The sequence below is a fragment of the Vanacampus margaritifer genome, chromosome 1 (genome assembly GCF_051991255.1).
Source record: "Vanacampus margaritifer isolate UIUO_Vmar chromosome 1, RoL_Vmar_1.0, whole genome shotgun sequence".
NCBI classification, from domain to species: domain Eukaryota; kingdom Metazoa; phylum Chordata; class Actinopteri; order Syngnathiformes; family Syngnathidae; genus Vanacampus; species Vanacampus margaritifer.
Window position 1 is genome coordinate 17,667,301 of NC_135432.1, and position 22,791 is coordinate 17,690,091.

Genomic DNA, 22,791 nt, shown 5'->3' on the forward strand with positions numbered 1-22,791 from the left:
TACCCGATTTGGCCACTTAGGGGCAGTGTGGCTCCACGCGGTCTGATACATTAAGTTGGAGCCACATTAAGAGAGTAGAAGGAAAAAGTCACGATCAAGTTATTCCAATAAAAGTTGTTTTTTTTGCAGCGTGGAGCCGTTCTTTTGAGTGATAAAAGTGCCACGAGTAGCGCGCTAATTAGCATTAGCGAGTCAGACTGGAGTAGATCATTCCGATTCCTTGAATTGAAGCAAAAATAATAATTGTCAATCAAATAATTTTGAATAAAAAATCGGTCTTAAGCGAAAATCGATTATGAATCGAATTCACACCTTGCACACTGCGATCCCTGGTCTTCTTATTGGGAAACATTATTTTGATGCACAACATATTATATATTATGTCTTGGCAGTAGCTGGTTTGATCTCATTTTGCCACCAGAAGTGCCATTTTTGATTGGTTCGTTAGATCCCTGACGTTGCGATACTTGTACTTCTTGTCGAACCTCTGCAAGACTGTTCAGTTGCGTTTGAAGAATGGTGCCTTGCCCCGGGGCAGATTTTACCACAGCGATGTCCCTCTCATGAAAAACCAAGGTGAATGACAGTTGACTTTTTTTTGTCACGTGTGTTTAACGTGTGTTCATAAGCCACGTTTTTCCAGGCACAAGACTCCGGCAGGAATTTAAGGAATTAAACGTTAACAAGTCTAAACCACTGTAATACCCAGAGGCATGATGTCAAAAGCCCCACCCCGAGCTCACCCCACCTCCTCCCATCAAGGGGTGCTGCTACTGTGTATTCATACTGGGAAAAAGTCACATGGTATCCTAAAAAAACAAAAAACAGAATTGAATTGTTAACAGTGTATCTAAGTTGTAATAGTGTCATATGTTATTCATGGCAGATAATGTTAGCACTGAGGCTTGCAGGGGCTTCACCAACCAAGGTAGCGGCCTTAAAATGTTTGTTGGCTTTCTCAAGTGCAACCAGATGTGTCTCCTCCATCAGGTCAGAGGTCATTTGCCCAATCGGAAAATGGCAAACAGATTTCTAGAACTTTTAAAAACGTGTCTAAGGTTACGGGATGGTTGAATTCTTTGTCTAATCAGGGAAGGCGAGTCTGAAAGTCCCAGCCTGGAGATCACATGACTTGTTAAAGAAGAAAATATTATACACATCAGTTGACAGTGGATTAATGGCTATGCCAGTTTTCATTGTTTTGTAAGATGCAAAGTATTTTAAGTATTTTTACAATAGAATTTTTGCTACATTTCAAGAGGATGTTTTTGATTATTATTTTAATTATTCTAGTCTTGATCATCTCAATTGAAAATTGATGACTATTGTTGTTGAGAAGGAATACTACAACTATTGTTAACATTCTTGGGATTCTTTTTTTTCTTTTTCTTTTTTAATACACCGCGGCCATTTTGGCCAATTGATTAGGTACGCCCAGGATTCTCGCCACTCTGCTCGCCCAGGGCGGCGGCCATCTTAGCCAATTGATTAGGTACGCCCAGGAATCTCGCCACTCTGTTCGCCCAGGGCGGCGGCCATTTTGGCCAATTGATTAGGTACGCCAAGGACTCTCTCCCCCTTGCCCACCCGGGTCGACGGCCATCTTGGCCAATTGATTAGGTACGCCAAGGACTCTCCCCCTCGCCCACCTGGGTCGGCGGCCATCTTGGCCATTTGACTACTATTAAAATTACTACAACTACAAGCACTACTTATATTATCAAATCATTCCTCTCGACTCTTCCGTTTAACTCATTCACTGCCATTGACAGCTATAGTCGTCAAAAATTCATTTGAACTATTTATATTTGTTTAGCATTTCTTTTCCATTTTTATTAACAAGAGTATGAAAAGATATAAAATTTGATATAAAATTTGTGATTAATCGTGAGTTAACTAGTGAAGTCATGCGATTAATTCCGATTATAAATTTTAATCGCCTGATGCCCCCTAAATTTTAATAATCTTTTCTTAAAAAAAAAAAATAATAAAAAATAAAAAATAAAATATATATATATTTTTTTTAATAATCTTTTATTTTTATTTTTAAGAAAAGATTATTACAAATTCGGGGCGTCAGGCGATTACAATTTTTAATTGTAAATAATTGCATGACTTCATTAGCTAACTCATGATTAATCACAGATGTTAGATCTGTTCTAAATTAATCATTTTTTTTAATAGGCTTTCATACTCTTGTTAACAAAAGTGGGGAAAAAATGTTCAACTAATAGAAATAGATCAAATGAAATTTTGACGTCTATAGCCGTCAATGGCAGTGAATGAGTTAATAATCAGATGTCTTCATTAGAAGCCTCACAGTGGCCTAAATTCAACATCTTTTGCAACTCTGACATTTGTTGCATGTTCCATTTGTCACATTTCAACACTCTGTGTTATCTTCAAAATGCCTCATATCAGTTTTATCAGTTGCAATCTTGAAATGACTGCTATCTTCCTCAGCGCTAATAAGCGTTTTTGTCAAAATGTCCGACTAGGAAAATAGATATATTTTCTTATTTCCCATTCTTTTTTTAACCTTATGTGCGTCAGTAACTGCTGATTCCACTCCGTCATAATTGTTCTTGACAGCTAATTGGCATGAATGCCGAAGGGCTTTTAAAAATCTTGGCATTTTTTCAGTGAGATGACATTTTCACCAGCCAATATCACTGCATTAAGAAGGGCTTTAGTCATCTTGAGATCTTAGCGGCGATTTTTGTTCTTGGCTGCTGACCACAAATGATGATTTAGAAGAGGAAATGTTTCACGGATTTCTTCAACATAAGTGGCTGCATAATTCACATGATCAATGTGCTATATTTGTTTTTTTTTGTTTTTTTTTACAGAATGCATCCAAAAATGAAATGAAAAGAAACAGTAGTCAGGGAGTGGTTACTCCCACAAGTGAAGATGAGACTGAATATAGGTCAGTTTGTGTATTCTGGGCTTGGAAAAGACTTTTTCATACAATCCACGCTGCTCTTTTTCTCATACCATTCCATATTTTTCTTCCTCTTAGTAATTGTACTTTTAGTTCGTAGCTCCTCTTTTGTTGGATATACCACCACACCCACTCACCATTTGAGTTGTTTCTATGATTAAGTGTATCCAACCTTTTTTATTTTTATTTTTACCAGAAAGCCCATCACTAGACAGGTCTGTTTTGCCACAAAATATGATGGACATGCTTCATTCAACAGCTTATCTTTAATTAAAACTCTAAGGCTGGACACAATTCCTTTATTTGTAATTTCAGTTTCATCAGTTTTGTATATGTGTTTGTTTCCTTCATATCAGCTCGGTGTCACATTCTTTTCTTTGGCCCCAATAAAACAAAAAAACATATTATAAACAACATTTTGGTCGCATTTCGGATTCTATGACCTCAAGGGTATTTGATTTTCGAGCTTCAATGCTTCTATCTTTATTCCATTCATTAATGGAACTTTTTTTTTCACGGAGCCCGCAATTAGCCATTTGCGCAAGAGAAATGACAATCTTCACAATTGGCTTGATTGATCCACTTGGCTTTTCCTCCCACCTGGTCTTTGGTCTGTCTGAGGCCTGACGGGTAACTGCTGGCTCACACTGCATCAGACTCCAGCGTCCAGATGGCCTCCTCAATCTGCTCCATGATGTTATCTGCATGTCACTCGCTCACAGGAAAAAAACCACTGTGGACGACAGGAACCCGAGTGTCAGGGCTGCAATAGATGACGTATTCAATTACTTTGTGGATTACCTGGATGAACAATCAGGAAAAAGTCTGATGATAGTCGTCGGTTTAGAGTGAGAGATTTGCAAAGCGAGGCAAGGCAAGTTTGTTGATGTTTCATACACAAAGGTTGTCAAATGTCTTTTGCATAGAAAACGGCAAAGTTATAAAAATAATGAAGTATATTGTAAAATGTTCATTGTTGTTTTTTTTTCAAAATCAAAATTCAGGTTACAAGTTAGTGATTTACCAGTTACTCAAGTAATTCTAAAAAGATTTATTTGTGACAGCCCTACTACATTCCATTCTTAACTCATTCATTGCCATTGACGGACGGCTATAGACTTCAAAAATTCATTTGAACTATTTCTATTAGTTTAACATTTTTTTCCACTTTTGTTAACAAGAGAGTATGAAAACCTAGAATTTTTTTAATTGTACATTTAGAACAGATATAAAATTTGTGATTAATTGGGAGTTAACTATTGAAGTCAAGCGATTAATTACGATTAGAATTTTAATCGCCTGATGCTCCAAATTTTTTATCTTTTTAATTCATTCACTGCCATTGACGACTATAAACGTCAAAAATTCATTTGAACAATTTCTATTAAAACCTAGATTTTTTTTGGACTACATTTAGAACAGATATAAATTTGTGTTTAATTGTGAGTTAACTAGTGAAGTCATGCGATTAATGACGGTTATAATTATAATCGCCTGACACCTAATCTTTTCTTTAAAAAAAAGAAGAAAAAAAGATTATTAAAAAATTAGGGGGCGTCAGGTGATTCAAATTTGTAATCTTAATTAATCGCATGACTTCACTAGTTAACTCACGATTAATCGCAAATTTTATATCCTTTCTAATTGTACAATTTTTTATTTTTTTTAGGTTTTCACACTCTTGTTAACAAAAGTGGAATTTTTTTAAAACTAATAGAAATAGTTTAAGTGAATTTTTGACGTCTATAGCCGTCAATGGCAGTGAATGAGTTAATTATTAATGTCAATGTACTTTTGCTTTAGCCATATTGTACTGAGAAGCCAGCGCAGATGTATGTTCTGCGTTCTCATTTTTCAGGTTCGAAGGTCATCATCACATTTTTGATAAGCATATTAAAGCTAGACAAAAAACACACCTGGAGAGATTTTCCTGAACAGTGATGTTGACTGAGCTGAAAATGGTTGCTATTTCTAATCAAGACATATTCATCATCATGCCCATCATCCATTCATGAATGCAGGAGAGCTTTGGTCCATTGCGGTTTCATCCCCTTGTGATCTGCTGAAGGAAGCCTGAAGTTTAAAGCCCTTCAAAGTGGAATTGAGTAAAAAGGGGGCCGAGGTTAGTAACTGGACAACATTCAAAGAAGACTTCTTTGTTTTTTGTTTTTAAAGATTGCATGTGCCAAAACAACTTTGAAGACAGCGAGGGATTGGTTGGAACGTTGTGGGAGTTTGAGGGGCGTGCGAGAGTAGAGTTGTGAATTAGGTCCTCGGGGGTGGGGGGGAGAGGCTACCGAGGTTTGCTACAAGCCGTCATTGTGGCAGCACGGCGGGCCATTCGCAAGCACTGCAGCACTTTGCCCTCTGAAGCGGGACTTTTTACATTTATTTGTTCAATTTCATGCCATGGCGACCCCAAAATGGCCTCAAGGTCTCTCCAAAACTGCCCTGTCCCCCCTGACCTCCCCTTTGTGGTTGGCTAACTCAAAAGAGACCATTAATGGATGCATTGTTTTACAGCTTGTTGTTTTCGTCCGGATGGGAAAGTGTGGAGAGTTTGTGGCTGGTGACCAGAGAACTTGCACACAAGAATCCTCAATATGTGGTTGGCTTGCGCCCTCCTCTTAGTTGGTATGGGAACTAGTGGCATTTAAAAAGGGCTTCTGACTGCAAAGTGCTCTAAATTCATTCAAGTCAATTAGCAAAGCCCTGATTGGTTCTCAAGAGGCATATCTATAATCTCTCTCCATTTTTTTGATGGAGAACCTGCTTTTTCTCCGAACTCACAGTTTTCTTTTCATTGTCCTGGAAAAAAAAATGCTTTTGTGGTGACTTGTTTCAGTTCATAATATGTATGTGTGTAGTCCCCTTCCATAAATTGATTGCCGCAAAAATTGCTGACCAAATGTCACAACAATACTATATAGTAGGGGTGTGAATTGCCTAGTACCTGGCGAGTCGATTCGTATCCCGATTCATGGGCCACGATTCGATTCGATACAGATTAATCCCGATACGAATCTAAAAATTTATTATTGCGATTCATTTTTCTTACTAAAATTTAGAAAATACCAATCAGTAAACTTGTACATAAACACTGTAAGATTTGTATGAAAATGTATTTATTTATCTGAAAATTCAGGCTTATAACTGAGCCACTGCATTTAACAAACAGGTTGCAGTCTGTTACATGTTTGAGCAGCACTGAAATAAAAATATTAAGGCTTAATGTTCCATTAATATCACATTTTTCCATGCTTAATGTGTGAATCCTAACCCTAAGTAAGACGTTTTGTTGAATATTCCCATAAAAAATTGATGTTTAAAAATCGATTCGGCTGCATATCGAATCGATTCGAGAATTGCGCGCTGTAATATCGCGATATATTGCAGAATCGATTTTTTCTACTTCCAGTCGGTATAGTGTATACAATGTTTGAATTACGAAATACGGCATTAGCTTATAGCATGTTGTTGTTGTTGATGTCACCATAACAAACAAATGCCTTGTCCCTGTCTACATTGCCTGTTGTCAAAGAACAAACGGTGATCTTCTCCTCAAATCATTTTTGAATTTGAATAACATTTTAGTGGAAGGCGCACAATTGAATTAAGAGTCCCATCAATTGTTATTTGAAAGACATTTGGGCGAATTTACTCAACATCAGCCCACAGCCAAGCACCAAGATTCAAATGGTCTTGCTCTTGAACTCAGACCTCTATTAATTTACATGAGCACATCATACTGGCACACTGGGCAGCTTTTCAGCACCTGGAAAGCAGCTCCAAGCTTGCTTGACGTCATTTCATCCCACTCTCAAGAGTGGTCATATTTCACACTTACTAAACTAAGAAAAATGAGCGAGGACCTTGTTGGCATCACGCTAAATAAGCATCACATTATACTGCGTGGACGAGCTTGATGGTGGAGGTCAAAGAGTGTCCTGAGGCTGACGTGGCAGACGTGAGGGCAGCAGGCTCCTTTACCCGCCGCCCATTGGAGCGAACACAAGGCCACACCAGCATATGGTCCATCTGGCTCCTCACACCTCACTGTCTGGCTCTTTGTTGCTGCCGATTAACTGCAGCAGTTAGCAGACCCTCCAACACGTATCTGACCCTTTGACTGAATGTCATACAATCATGCTGGATGGACCGTACATGACATTGAGCACAGTTGGCAGTGATAAAGACTTTTTTGCAATGTGTCGGGTGGCAATGATGTTGGATGTTGGCTCAAATCGAGATGTCAGGTCAGTTGAGTGACATTTAAGGTTAAAAACAATCAGTTCCAGGATGGGGGTCGACATCCAATTTGTTTTCATTACAGAGCAATTTAGCCCTTTATGATGAATGAGGAAGGTGTAATATGGCTCACGCGTCTCCTTTTTCAATATTCTAAATTCTCCACATGTATGAAAAGAAACTAATGCCTGCAAAAAAATGAAATCAATAAAACAGTCTATATTTTATAACAAGTGATTACTGTATTACTTATGAATTCTGTATACTTAATTGTTCACATTACAGCGCGGCTGTTTGGTTACAGGTTGGTTTATCATTCTGATTATTTCAAATTCACTCATATTTAAAAAAAAAAATTTTTTTCCTTTTTTAATCTTGGAAATCTCAAGTTATTGTGACACAAAGTTGTTGCCAGTTTGTTTGCGGGTTTATGTAAAGAAAGACTAATTGATTACCAATAATAAATACATTAATAAATGAGTTGCTTAGAGACATTGTTAAACTTAAAAAATACAAATATATAAATAAAATATAGTGTGATATAAATATAACATAAAACTCCAAATCCGCTGATTTCAGCATTTTAACAGTAATTACTCAATCATGTAAGCAGACTAATTAGCTTTTATGTTTAATCAAAATAAGACATTTGCAAACATCTGCTTGTACTTTGGAAAACAATTACTGAAGCAGCAACTTAATCAGCAATTAACCCAGAAAGAGAATGTCTAATGTCTTTTTTATTTATTTATTTTTATTTTTTTAAATAACTCTGGATCCAAAATGTGACAATGATTTGGTGATCACAGAATGTGATTGTAAAAAAAGCGTATGTCAACAATTTTATGGATACTGAAGCAATATTTTTCAAAGTTTTTTTAGATTACTGCCTGTTGTGTTATTTAGCATATGTGCTATATGTTGAAGTTGTTTTTTGAGTCCCAGAAAGGGACCAAATTTCTTATTTTTTGTCTTGAAGTGAGAAAGTTTGTGAAAGTGGTAAATAACTGGTGGCTGGTTTAATTTTGTAAAGCTGATTGTCACAGATGGAGCGTTGCATAAACTTTCACACTTGACTTGAGGTTCAGTGGCATTAGTAGTTAAACATGTCCTTCCTTTTTTCACAAAGGCCTCACTTCCTGCCCTGAAACAACATCTGCTGCAAAAGAGGCACTGCCTCGTTGTGCAGACTGTTTATTTTCCTGCCCTGGCTCCTTGTGCCACTTGCCACTCTGCTTGAATAGAATGATTTTTGTGTTGTCTGAAAAAGAGCTGGTTTTGTTCCCCTTCCACTTCTTCCTGTTTGTGGGCCACACGGAAACCCACTTGCAAAGGTGTGTGCCTGTGCCACTTAGTTTTCTTTCAGACTTCTCTCGCATCTTTTTTCCTGACCAATCGGCTTTCAGAACAGCATGCAATACTAATGCTATTTACAACCACTCGTGAACCGTGTTGCTAATATAATAGCATTATCATTTTTATACAAACAGAATTCCACTTGCTGTGCTTCTATTGGAAGTCATCAGATTGTGCAAGTGTACCCAATGTTGTATCTTGCTGCAATGAAGTCGACAGTGACGCAGCAGCGGGCAGTTTCACAACTTGCGGCCCACATTTGATCACTGGAAGTAGATAAAACAACATGTAGCGTAGCTTATGATAAAGAATCTAGTGACATACTTCTGTAAATACTTCTCGTCATGTGAGAGCCATCGCATATCTCCACACCGATCATCTTTTGCTCTCCCTGGTTCTTGTTTTAAGTGTGAAAATACTCTTGCTTAACAGCTTTTGTGTCAGAGGAAATGATGCAGGGTGAGAATTGTAGGAAAAAAAAAGGTACTGTATGTATGTGGGCAACACTTGGGTTACGAGTACCGACGCGGCAGAGCTGTGCGATTTAGTGATACAATATGAAGTGTCTATCTTACGATATAATCGACAATATCGTGATACAGTATTAAAATTTCCACAATATCGTTGTCGTCCTGACACGATATTAAAAGCACCGCATCTGTTAAAAAGGAGAGCTTTTATTCCATTTGTGCAGTTCTAGCACCCTCTGGTGGTTAGCTAATTAGTGCAGTTTAATTTTAATTAGGAATGTTTTGGCCACCGTGGTGGTAATCATTCCCATAAATCAGTCATACCAGCAAATATTTTTCAACATCTCCATCATAAAACGGGACTTTTGGCTTTCCGCTTCAGCCGAACACAGCATTGTGCACTTCATAGAGCTTGATGCTTTGCATTAGGAGCACATGACAATTTCATGTGACATGACATGACATGGCCAAGTTTCTTTGGCACTGCTGTTATGTACAAAAATACAACATGGTGCTTTTTTCGATGAGCTTTTTTTCAATGCAGTATTGTGAATTTTTATACAATATGATTACTTTTTTTTTTATATTGCCAACCGCTCCACTTTATTGTAATTATTGTACTGTACTTATCGTGTTTGCATTTCTGTTCTGCGATGCCGCCACGGAAGTCGTGGTACATCAATTTAAGAATGAATGCTTAACAAAGGTGTGTACTAGTTTTATTGTTGCAGTTTGAGCTAACAGAATAATTCCATTGTTTTACATGGGAAAAAAACGTTTATATAATACAGTACAGTATGTGATCAATTCACTGTATCAGCCTTTTGCTGCTTAGACATCTTCTGAATGGATTCAAAGCGTACAGGGTTTACATAGAGAAAATATGGAGTATGGATTTAGTGGTCAGTAACTAACAAATAAAGACTTTTACTTACAATCTCACATAAAGGCCAGCATTTTACAAGGTTTTCATTTTGGTTTGTAACATTCTATTGCATGAACCATTTCTGTTTTGAGCTGCTTTGGGACATTAACTTAATGACATGAGTGTTTTAAATGCACGCGGCCGGGTTGTACTTGGCAGCCTTGTATGCACTCTACGAAGAGCTACACAGGCTTGTTATTCGCCTCCAGTGGGATTGCATCATCAGCATTTTACCTTTACAGACTGCCGCGCTTCTGGCAAGAGGCCGTCATGTGCAACATCTCTCTCGAGTCCTTGCTGGCAGCTCACAAGATGAATTTGTGTCCCAGCTGACCAGCTTTTGTTAACATGCTGATGGATGTTGCTACTATTTTCACTGCCGTAACCGTAACAATGAATGCATATAGTCTGCAAGCAATCAAATGTTAGTTTGCGGAAAATGCTACAACAGGAACCAAGCCAAGAATCATTTGTTATTACGTTGTGTATGAAATGTCATCCGCAGCAGTTGGAATGTTAATTCTACAAATGTCCAATATATAGCACTAGTATGTTTGAAAGGGCTTTTTTGATTTTTAATTATTTCTCGAAAATAATACTGCCTGCAGATGCAAAACATATGTTCCCAAAACTAAACTATGAGTTATGAAGCCTATGTACAGTAGAACATCGGAGTTCGAACGTCTCGGAACTCATACAAATAGAGGACTTTGACCAAAAAATCGGAATAATAAAATGTTTCGGAGTTTGACCTCATTCTCGGAGTCTGAACATCCAAGCAAAGCCGAACGTACCTTGATCGGGTAGCCGGGTGAAGCCGAGCGATGCCGAATGCTCACATTGCGCTAGTGGAGACGAAGCGTTGCTCATTTCCAGTCGAGGTGCTCCGTACATTCGCGAGTGCATTTTGATTTTTCCGCGACAAATTTCTTGGACATGGGCCCAAAGAAAAACAGCAGTTCCAGTGGCAGAAAAAAACAATTTACAGTGCTACGAACCACAGTGGATTTAGGAAGAAGATTATCGCACCGACCGTGACTACTTCTGTAAATACTGCACAAGGACCCCCTTAGCTGTTCAACAACGTGCCTGACGCTAAACAGCGCACAGTGACCCCTTAGTAGTCTAACAATATGCCCAATGTAAAATACACTAACTCTGCACTAAACTAAAGCATGCAATAAAGCAGCATTTTTCACACCACAACATAAAGGGTAAGGTATTTTTTATTGTTTAAAATACTGTACAGGGTGTACATGTTTTTTACATAAATATAAATTAAAATAGGAATTTTCTGTTTTTGGAGCTTGGGAACGGATTGATTGCATTTACATTATTCCGTATGGGAAAAAATGTTTCGAAGGTTGAACAATTCGGACTTTGAACATTTCAAAGGAACAAATTGTGTTCAAACTTCGAGGTATCACTGTATTTAGAAAAATTATGAATACCATTACAATCTCTTAAGATACAAGCAATTGTGGCATTAATTATTCACACAATTCTCCAGTTATTATTTCAGTTTATGAAAAGCTAAGTGAATTGTGTTATTTTGATATCTGTGTAAATTACAAATTAATCTAATTTGATTTTGATTGACATAATGCAAGGTAGTCTGTGGTAATAACACATTGTTGTGCCACATCCACACAGACCTACGAATGAGTTCAGAGCGAGCATATAATAATGAATAATACAGTATATTAAAGATCAAATACTTTAATTGGTCCCGTAATTCATCAAATAACTTTTGTCAAATGCTCGTTCTTAGTTAAGATGGAAACGTATGTTTTCATTTTTCGCTAAAACAAACTAAAATTGTGGTAGCTGAGTATCCAGTGACTGAAGTAAGACCTCCTCTTTTCCAATTTTAAGATTATATCTTAATATATGCCAATCCATTTATACAATTCATCAGTGATCTGATGCCCGAAAAAAAAAACAAAGGTCACCCGAGATGGCGATAGGAGAGAGTAAACAAGGCCCATCAGCGGCATCCTTTTGCCTCTTAGTATGTTGATTAAGAAGTAATGAGCTCAACAAACGGTGTCCAGTGGGTCGAGTTGAATTACAAGCAGCTTAGCTACTGGCAGCGTAAGGGATATACCGTACTGCGGCATTTTCAATATTCACTTCATATCTTAATGTCAGTATATGAAGTGCATAGCAAAAGACGTGAAACTTCTGTTGATGGTAGTCAAGATGTCTGCTGATTTTTTTAACCTAATTCTGGTTACTTAATTCTGCCTGTTAGCGAGAGCCACCGCATCGTGATAACTTACATTGATGTTTCTGCATTTGGCAATTTATTATTATATTATATTATTAGTATGGGATTTTTTTTAATAGGTTTTAGGTGAACTAATGAATACACACACACTCACACGCACACACACACGCACATACACATACTCACCCACATACAAAAAAAAAAAAATATATATATATATATATATATATATATATATACAAAAATAATAATAAATTAATAAAAAAGGAGAGCAATGATGACATGACATGATGCACATTATTGCAACCTCCCCCACCAATAGCACGTCGGACATGTTTAGGATTGTCTTGGCAGTGGCCAATATTGTTTTGGTCTGTCTCTGATTGTGACGGTGCTCTCATGATTTCAGTCAAGATGATCAAAGTGTCGATTTGTGAGACCTGACTCGCCATGTGTTTCGTACGTGCACAGCCTCCTCCATCAAGTGATGTCAGCGTCTGAGACAGGATGGTGGATGGTGAAAAGCCAGCATATTCTCTCTAAACAAACCTGTGTGCTTTGTAATGGAACAATGACAACAGCCAACACAATCCTGGGTGAGGACGGCCAATAGAGTGAGAACTGGACTGAAAGGATTTCTTTGTTGCTCGGGCCCACCGTCCTCCCTACTAGAATCTTTCCTGTCACCACATCTGTGTAGCACATTTTTTTTGTATGATATATATATATATTTTTTTACCTGCTTTTTCTTGCACTTTTTTATTTGTTCCTCTTTTGCTCACCCCTATCCTTCTGTTACCATCATCAGCCACTTTGTGTCTTATTTGGCACTGGGCACTCTCTCACTTGATTGAACCCTTCAGTGTGGACAGATTGCCATATGGGGAAAAAATAATTAGTGCACGCCTCAAGCACAAAGTACAGTAGATTCCTCCCCAAAATACACACTCCTTGGTTTTAATTAGAGGTGGCACCTCATTTTTTTGCATTCTATTATGGTCTCTGCTGAAAATATAATTACTTCAATCTTGTGAGCAAATGTGTGATTATAAGTGTTGTTGTTTTTTTTAAGGAGGGGGACTATTGCAACACTTGGAGTTAATTTTTTTGTAGCGCTTAAAGTGTTTTTTTGGACATGACTAGAACTGGAAGCAGCAACCCGTGGTTATTTTAACGTGAAATAACCGCGTCAAAATAATTTGCATGCTGCGGTAGCTTGTAATAAGGGCTAAAGCATCTCTCCTGTTGTCACTGTGACTATTTTAGTGGCCAGTGAAGCCTCATCTCCACCAGACAGGTCAATGAAGTTCAGTCAGTGATTTTTCTATTTCCATTACGAATGGTATATTAACAATAAAGGTTGAAAAAGATTTGCAAATCTTTTGTATTCCGGTTTTATTTACATTTTACATAACGCTCTCCCTTAGAGTTAGAAGCTCGGTCATCCGGGAGGGACTCAGCGTCGAGCCGCTACTCCTCCACGTTGAGAGGAACCAGTTGAGGTGGCTCGGGCATCTGGTTCGGATGCCTCCTGGACGCCTCCCTGGGGGAGGTGTTCCGGGATATGTCCTACCGGCGGGAGGCCCCGGGGACGACCCAGGACACGCTGGAGAGACTACGTCTCTCGGCTGGCCTGGGAACGCCTTGGGATCCCGTCGGAGGAGCTGGGTGAAGTGGCTGGGGAGAGGGAAGTCTGGGCTTCCCTGCTGAAGCCGCTGCCCCCGCGACCCGACCCCGGATAAGCGGAATTGAAGATGGAACGGAAATAATGTCCTAAAATTTTTCTAATTGGTTTTGAAATGGATTTTTGTAAAGGAATTGGTTTGCAGTACAGTGACTTTAAAGAAAATGTACACTTCACAGCAGCTAGTAATCCACTCACACAGTGTCAATCGGACAGTGGTGATAGGTATGGACATTTCACAGAAACCTGAAGAGTCTGCGCTAATGCTAATGTTAATGCTAAATGCAATGCTGTCAAGAAGAGAATTGCAAGGCGAGGCCCTGGTTCTTAGCAAGACTCATAAAGTGTAACACCATTCATTACATCGACAGGAAGAGGAAGGATGATGAGGAAGGAGGAGGGTGCGGGGAACATTTGGATTCAGTGGTTTTGGAATTGACGTCCCTGCTTTTTAACCCTCTCGTTTTTGACACGACGGTTGTCTGCAGCTTATAGGTCGAAAGTCAGACGTGAGGCGGTGGTTTAAGACTGTCAGATAAAGAAGAATAGACAGAAGAATGGGGAAGCTACGGCAGAAGATAGATTCACATCCCTATTTTTTCAGTCTTTGTTCACACGTCATGACTGTGACTTGACCACCATGCCGTCCATAACCTCACTCAAAGTAATCTCGTTATGGTGGCGGTCATGTTGGAAGCAGAGTTTGACAGTGAAGTCTGTAGAATGTATACATACAGTATTCAGTGTCAGAAAACAAAATATACTAACAAAAATCTCTGTCATGTTTTACTGAAGTTCAGCGGTTCAGTTCCTATCCAGAGTTTGGATTAGAGGGGGTAAATACTGATCCGGTTGTGTTTCCATGGCAGGATGGCAATAAACATGACATCATAGCGGTGCGGCACTGTGTATCCCATCAACGAATTAAACAGAGAAGTAGTGCATAACACAGCACAAGTTGGACAGAATACAAAATATTCTCCCTACTGTGGCCAACAGACTGAGAAGGAAATACGGGAGTCTCTCATTCTCTATTGTTATTATTAAGATTCTTGGTACTGGTCCCGTGTCCTGCAGTACTATTTTGAGGTGGAAAAGTGACCACCCTAAACCAAGGCATTGGGACCATATTGTGTCGTTAAGGTGAAAGGTTAGTTAACGGTGTTTATTTTGGTAGCTTTAACCATTTCTGACAATAGATGTTCAAAATAAGTTTTATTTCAGGAAACGTCTGTCTCTATCCAGTCATTTTTGACCATCTATTTCTTTTTAGGCAATGTTTGCATTCACATTTTGCAATAATCATTTGGGGTATTTCATTGCAATTTCAACAAGACTTCAACATACAAACTGCTAAAATATGTTTCCTTAAATGTCAAACTAACTGCTTTGCGAAACATACTTAACATATCTACTGTTTTTTATTCTCCTTTCCCAGGCGTTTTTGCACAGAATCAGACAAACTGCAGATGACCAACAATGTCTTTCGCCCGAACACGTCAAGGTAGGACTGACTTCTTTTTAATCTGTATTTCCTTCCACACTGAATTGACTTTTCCTGTTGTACCTTTCTGCCCCTCATCTTGATCCATCTGTCGGTCACTTCCTTCCTCACTCCTTTCCTTTTCCTTTATCTCCCTGTTCCTTTCTATCCTCTCCGTTTCAATCATCCCACTCTTTATAGATTCTGTTTTCCAACATTGAGGACATCCTGGAACTGCACAAAGAGGTGTTGTCCTCTGTGGAGGCCATCCTGCAGCCCGAACCCCAGCCGCATCATGCACTGGGACATGTGTTTCTCCAGTTTGTAAGTCCAATCTATTAGAAGCGCACAAACCGCAACTACATGGGCATGCAAAACACGCACACTTTTCACCCGTAACCACAAATGTAGGGAAAATAACCCTAATTCTAACTTTGCCTCAAGCACCCTCCCCTAAATCTCACTCTGTTTCTTTTCTCTAGTCAGTCAGCATGTTTACATGTTTGGGTTAGTTGGCGGCAAACACCAAGTCACTATTTATGTTTTTTATTTCTGTCATTGTACTTGGGCAACTTTAGATGGTAAATGCACTTCATTTATAATAGCGCTTTTCCACCTTAGAAGGCTCTCAAATCGCTTGACTACTCATTCACCTACTGATGACACAGCATCAGGAGCAAGTGGGGGTTCAGTGTCTTGCTCAAGTATATTTCGATGTGGTCATAATGGCATGGGATCGAACCCACAACTGCTGGGTTGCGGGATGACCACTCTACCACTGAGCCACGCCGCTTTAGCCATGGTGGAGCTTTAGTCATGTTACTGTGCTGTTACTGCGTATTCAGTTCCCAAAACAAGTACCCTAAAGACTGGAGCATGCATATAACTTAACTAGGGGTGTGCCCCCCCAAAAAAATCGATTTTCATAAGAATCACGATTCTCAGAATCGATTTTAAATGTCCCCAAATCGATTTTATTTAAATTATTTTATACTGTCTTCCCTTTTTTTGTGCGTGCCTTTATTGGGAGTGCTGTTCATGTTGTACCCAATTTGGCCACTTAGGGGCAGTGTGGTTCCACGCGGTCTGATACACTGTTAAGTTGTAGCCACATTAGTAGAAAGAAAGAGTCACGATCAAGTTATTCCAATAAAAAAAATATTTATTTTTTTTGCAGCGTGGAGCCTTTTGAGTGATAAAAGTGCTGCGAGTAGAGCGCTAATTAGCATTAGCAAGTCAGACTGGAGTAGATCATTACGATTTCTTGAACATCTATAAATTGAAGCAAAATTCATTGTCAATCAAATCATTTCGGGGAAAAAATAATAATCGAAAATCGATTCCGAATCGAACCACACATCCAAAAATCGGAATCGAATCGTGAGACATTTAAAGATTCCCACCCCTAAACCCAGGACACGCTGGAGAGACTACGTCTCTCGGCTGGCCTGGGAACGCCTTGGGATCCCGTCGGAGGAGCTGGGTGAAGTGGCTGGGGAGAAGTCTGGGCTTCCTTGCTAAAGCTGCTGCCCCTGCGACCCGACCGGATAAGCGGAATTGAAGACGGAACGAAACACCCCTAAACTTAATTATTCAGTACATACAATACACATTTACACTAGAATATTCTGAATTTCCAGCAAAATAGATTGGAGTCAGATCAAAGTAGACTCCTGGGCTGCAGCCCAATACTGAGCTATTACTACTACTACTACTACTACAAATGATTTTACTGGCGGTTACTGAGTCTGCATACTTTGTGATCAGTACTAGCAATTGAAAGAAAAGGTCTAAAGTCAAATGACTGAAGCAAGTTCATCTGGTCAAGTCAATTAGAACAACTGTCTAACTTTTATTTAGCGTTATAGAGTAGCACTATTCGATTCTGTGTCTCAAACCTTTTGAAAAGTTGGACTAACTGATTCTGTAGTGTCATATAAACGCCATAGAATCTATTTGGAGTGTCTCCTTGGCTCTTTCTTTGTAAGCGTTCCACCCATCCATCCTGCTTTTCACCCCACCCACCACTGCCACCACTCCCCTCTGTTTGAACTCGTGTGGCCTCTGGGGACAAACAAAGAAGAGTCTGTGTCCGCGCAGGAAGAGCTGCTGTGTCAGTCTGCGAGGGGACAATGCCTTTGCATCTCCATCTCCATCTCGCGCTGTCTTTCTTTGAGCCACCTATTTTCAAGTCAGCTTTCACTTTTAGCATCGCAGCTGGGTACAAACGCTCAACCACTGTAACGCAAGAGCTGTGATAATTGTGTCACTGTCCAGAGAAATACATTTTGTTATGTACAGTGTGAATGACTGTAGCACGTACATTATAGATTTTAATTGTTAATGGGGAAAGCAGACCCCCAAAATATTTCATAATATGTTCTATGCAGCCCCACTTGTCTAAACATGACATTCTGATTAATATTGTAAGGAAATATTTGGCTTGACTTCCACTTTAAAGGACATGAACACGACTATGAAATGAATCAAATCATAAATCTTGCTTTGTATAAAATCTTTGTTTCCACCAAGTTGTACAGTTCATGTCTTTAAATTTCCCATTTTATTAAAATCTACAATGTTTTTGTAAAAGCGTCTAGCTAGCTCCACCCTTTACAAGGGTTTTGCACTGGCACTCCAACAAACGCTGTTGAAATGTACTGTTATTAGTATGTAATTTATGTTAAATTATGATCTTTAAAAAAAGAGAAAAAAGCAACACTTGTTTGATTTTTAATCAGATCTGTGCTGTGATGCTTTAATGTATGTCTTGTTAATTCCATTTTTTTTTTTTTTTACATTTTGGTTCTTCAATGGCATTTCCCAACATTCACACCTTTTTGAAATTGATTTTGTCAAACCATCTATAGCCGTATTTCCCAACCAACTCAGTCATTTCTTGCCGCATGAAGTGATTTCATGTGTTTTCAAGTGTCCGTTGGTAACTCCTTCAATTGGCTCATCAGATGAGACCTTCACACATGTGCCTTAGACGCCAAAGCTGTTCCGTCTGTCAGGGTGGAAAATTGATTACGGGAGTTTTTTTTCCATCCCTGCGTGGTCAGACTGGGCCACGGAAAGGTCAGACTGTGGATGTGCCAGAAGGAGGTGCTTGGATTTGGAACTGAAGTTGACTGGAAAAAAAAAAGTGTGAGTGAATGTAACGGAAAGAAGATGAATGACTGATACTGATTTTTGCCAGAGATGTTTAGCCAAAGCAATAAATCAAAACATATGAGTGTATGTAGTAAGTAATTGCATTTAAGTGTCATTTTCCAACGTAATATTGCACCATATCAAGAAAAACATCAAAACTAGACTATATGATATTTTAGTAAGTATTTTGTGTGCAAGTACATTTTAGAAAGGTAGAAACAGATTCATATTTGCAGTCATTCACACAGTTGAAATGTCTTTAAACAGACATACTGCGTATCTTTTACATTTAATTACAATTCATTTATGTCTTGTTATGCCAGCACTGATTTGATTCCAATGGATATGTTAGGATTAATTCATGAGAATGTTCCCTTAAAATTCCACGGCAAGTATATATAATGGGACAAAACCAATTGTCTGACAGGAATCACTCAGGAAGTTACTCAGATTCAAATCATGTTACACAAATTATGTTACCTGGCGATTCGATTCATATCACGATTCTTAAAGGATCATGATTCGATTCGATACCGATTAATCCCGATACAAATCTATAAATTGATTGCTGCGATTTTTTTTTCGGCCTCAAATTTAGAAAATACAAATCAGTAAACTGTAAGATTTGTATGAAAATGAATTTATTTATCTGAAAATCCAGGCCACTGCATTTAAAAAACAGGTTGCACTGTTTTATGTTTGAACAGCACTGAAATAAAATATTAAAGCTTAATGTTTCATTAATTTAACATTCTTCCATGCTTAATGTGTGAATCCTAACCTTAAGTAAGACGTTTTGTTGAATATTTCCATAAAAAAAAAATTGATGTTTAAAAATCGATTCGGCCGTATATCGAATTGATTCAAAAATTGCGTGCTGTAATATCGCGATATATTGCCAAATCCATTTATATATATATATATATATATATATATATATATATATTCTCATTTATAAAAAAAAAGACAAAAAACTTTCTTCTTCTTCTTTTATTTAACCTGATCTTTTCCCTTCCGAGTTCCATCAGCTGAAAAAGACGTGATTGGGCCAGATTGGGGAGATCTCTACATATACAAGCCATAAAATGTTTTCAGCAACATGAGTTTGTGAGACAACTTGGCAATGCTCTTCCAAACACAGAAAATTATCTACTTCTATAAAAAAAAAACACTACGCATAATAACCCCCACCCCCGTCCCCCACAAAAAAAACTAGTTTTCTTCCCCTCCCACCTTTTTTTTTCACCTTAGGCTTTGTGTTAGGACTAGGTTACGGTGAATTTTTGTATGAAATGTATTTTATGTGAAAAAGGCCGAAACCCGTCACTGTGAATGTTTGTCTGATGACGTGTGGCGCCGTGTTTATGTGTTGTTCTTTGGAGGTATTGCGCTTCTCCACACGTACCCCCTTTGTAGCTGCATATCCATTACACTTCTCTTTGCAGCCCATGACCTTCGTCACCTTCAACACCGATATCTCTCAGCCAATTGGCTGGCTGCGTCTGGATCCCCCACCACCCCGGTCGTAGCCCTTGACCCCAGGCTGAGGTCAACACCATGACTGGGATTTGATTAACCTCCCACATTGTTCCATAGGACCAGCTGCCAATCATGGCTGATCATCGTCTTCATTACTAAAGTTACTTTCTTTAACTGCATCAAGAAATCACATTTGAAGACTCTGCCCTTAGGGTGAGTCCAGCTCTCCAAAGTCCAAAAAGTAATTGCATGTTGGAGGAGAAATCAGAGGCGTCAATATTTGCTCAATCTGGGCGTCTCTTCAGCAAGTCGTCCAACACTCACGTCATTATACGTTCTGAACTACAGCCATTATGCTTTCACTTCTCAGAGCGTGACACAAACCTCTCATCCAGCGTAAAGGAATAACATTCCAGTGAAGAAGAATTTAAATAAAGCTTTACGTTTATCAAAGACTCGGGGAGCTATTCTGGGCACAAGTGGTGACTTTCACCGTCGTTCTGATGTTTAAGTTCGACCCAGTGAATAGAAGAACACTATTTGACGTGTACTCGGGGTGACTGTTTGTTGACATCCAAAGGGAGAAAATAATTCAGGTCTGGATTTGGTTGTAAATATACTTACGTAAACTGCATAAGCACTTGTTCTCTTGAGTTTTCTGCTGATTGTGATTGAGAATACAATTTTTTGCAGATTGAGTGATATCACAATTTAACCTCATACTGTACTTGCCACACTCTTTCCTGAGGTGATTTAAAAATATTTTTCTATCTTCCTGTCAAATGCAGCATTGTGCTTATTTTACTTACTTTAAAATATGTGTTAGCTTCCATTGGTTAAAGGCCCAACCTGCAGCAGTTGGTGTAAAAAACTTTTTTTTTTTATAGTATACAAATTCATAGCCTATAGTTTAGTGACTTTATAGGCATACATTTCCAAATTTACCTGAAGTAACTTCTGGGTTTCAGTGGTTGCCACAGCGACTCGCATGCACGATTTGTTTGGCCCAGTTCTAATGCTGGACGCGGTTCCAGACGCAACACGCTCATTTTTTTTTTTTTTTTATCAGGGCTTGTGGCTGGATATCGGAGCCCTGGCCAGGAATCGTACCAATTGTATGATATCATGTGTGTGGTTTTGCTGCTTTAATAACCTCATACTTATTATTAGTGTTCTTTGTTTGAGGTCAATGTGAAAGTTTTAGCTAAGGTGCCACCCAGAGTTCAAGCAGTTGTAGTTTATAAGTCTCTTACAAGGATCATTCATAAACCAGTTTCACAAACTCATCTCAACTATAGCCCCATGTTATACATAGTATCACATTCTTTATTTATTTTTTATTTTTTATTTTTTTCTGGAGAGCTCAGTATTGTTCATTCGGTAATTTTACCGATTTGACATGTTATCATCATTGCTCTCTTTTTTTTATTTTTATTAATTTTTTAAATAATTTTTATTTTATTTTTTATTTTGTATGTGGGTGAGTATGTGTATGTAGTATCACATTCTAAGGACTGAAGGGCTCACAGCAGGAGGCAGACACGGTTAAGGGTCAATTGCGGCCTTAATGGTGTTGATGCATTGTGTGTGCAATGCTAGCTATGTGAATAATGTATGACAAATGACTATACAGTATTTCTATTGGCCCGCGTATCACTTTACACATGAAGAACAGGACATATATAGAAGTTTGGCAAAGGTAGCTGCTTTAGTCTTTGGGTTATTGTAGTACAAGTATCATTATTTATTTATGATATCTTAAAAAACACAGCAAAAAGCTCTCAAATCTGTCATCCTCATTGTGTCTTTTTTCTTCTGTTTGGCAGAGGGAGAGTTTCTCAGTGTATGGCGAGTACTGTAGCAACCACGAGAAGGCTTTGCGGCTCCTCATGGAGCTGAACAAGATACCCCACATCAGGACCTTCCTCCTGGTAAGAAGCCGCTTTTGCCCTCTTCAATGCCATTGTTATGCTATTGCACCCGCTTCTCAAAAATGTATTTAGGAGGATTTCTTTCTTTCTTTCTTTCGGGAAAGTATCTCACATTAACTCTTTGACTGCCAAAAACGTTAAATAATGTTTAGTAAAATCCTATGGAGGAGTGCCAAAGATGTTAAAAGACGTTTGTTTCAAAACAGAGATGAAACTAACCATTTTCTATTGTTGATTACCGAAAAACGGAATAAGGTAGAAACAAACTTTTTTTTCTGATGAAAGATGAGAGTCCAATCTTTCATTTGGTAGTATGTGTGTTTCCATAGTCCAAACACATAATTTTCTGTGGACCTTGAAAGATCAGTCAAAATGCTTAAATCGGCTGGCACCCACGGCATCCCTTTTCTGAAAACGTCTGTCAGTCAAAGAGTTAAAAAAAAAAACACACACACACACTCACACACACGCACGCACACACCCACATACACATACTCACCCACATACAAAAAAAAATAAAAATAAAAAAAAAAGCAAAAAGGAGAGCAATGATGATGACATGTCAAATTGGTAAAATTACCGAATGAACAATACTGAGCTCTCCAGGGGAAAAAATAAAAAATAAAATAAAAAAATTAGACGATCGCCAAGCACAAACTAAAGATTGTTCTGCTTGCTTCTGGACTTAACTTTATCAAACTGAAAAATTAGTTACTCAACTATTTTCCATCAGATTTGCCGGTGAGGTGTGGAGTTTTGCTTTGGAACTCATTCCTTTGATCAGTTTGACTAACTCCTTTATTATGTTTGATGTTATGTCGTTTGTTAATGGCGCTTGTCCTTAGATTTGACCTAATTTGTTCCCACCTACTGCCATTGTCATCA

At 38.5% G+C, this 22,791-nt stretch overlaps 1 protein-coding gene across 2 annotated transcripts in view; it reads left to right on the plus strand.

Moving 5' to 3' along the window:
- The window catches only part of prex1 (phosphatidylinositol-3,4,5-trisphosphate-dependent Rac exchange factor 1), a 102,882-nt gene that overhangs the window by 9,496 nt on the left and 70,595 nt on the right, over window positions 1–22,791 (plus strand). For both annotated transcript variants that reach the window (XM_077579009.1, XM_077579010.1), the window contains exons 2-4: window positions 15,296–15,361; window positions 15,542–15,664; window positions 21,802–21,906. In XM_077579009.1, coding sequence (XP_077435135.1) covers window positions 15,296–15,361; window positions 15,542–15,664; window positions 21,802–21,906 — 294 coding nt within the window. The remainder of the gene's footprint in view (window positions 1–15,295; window positions 15,362–15,541; window positions 15,665–21,801; window positions 21,907–22,791) is intronic.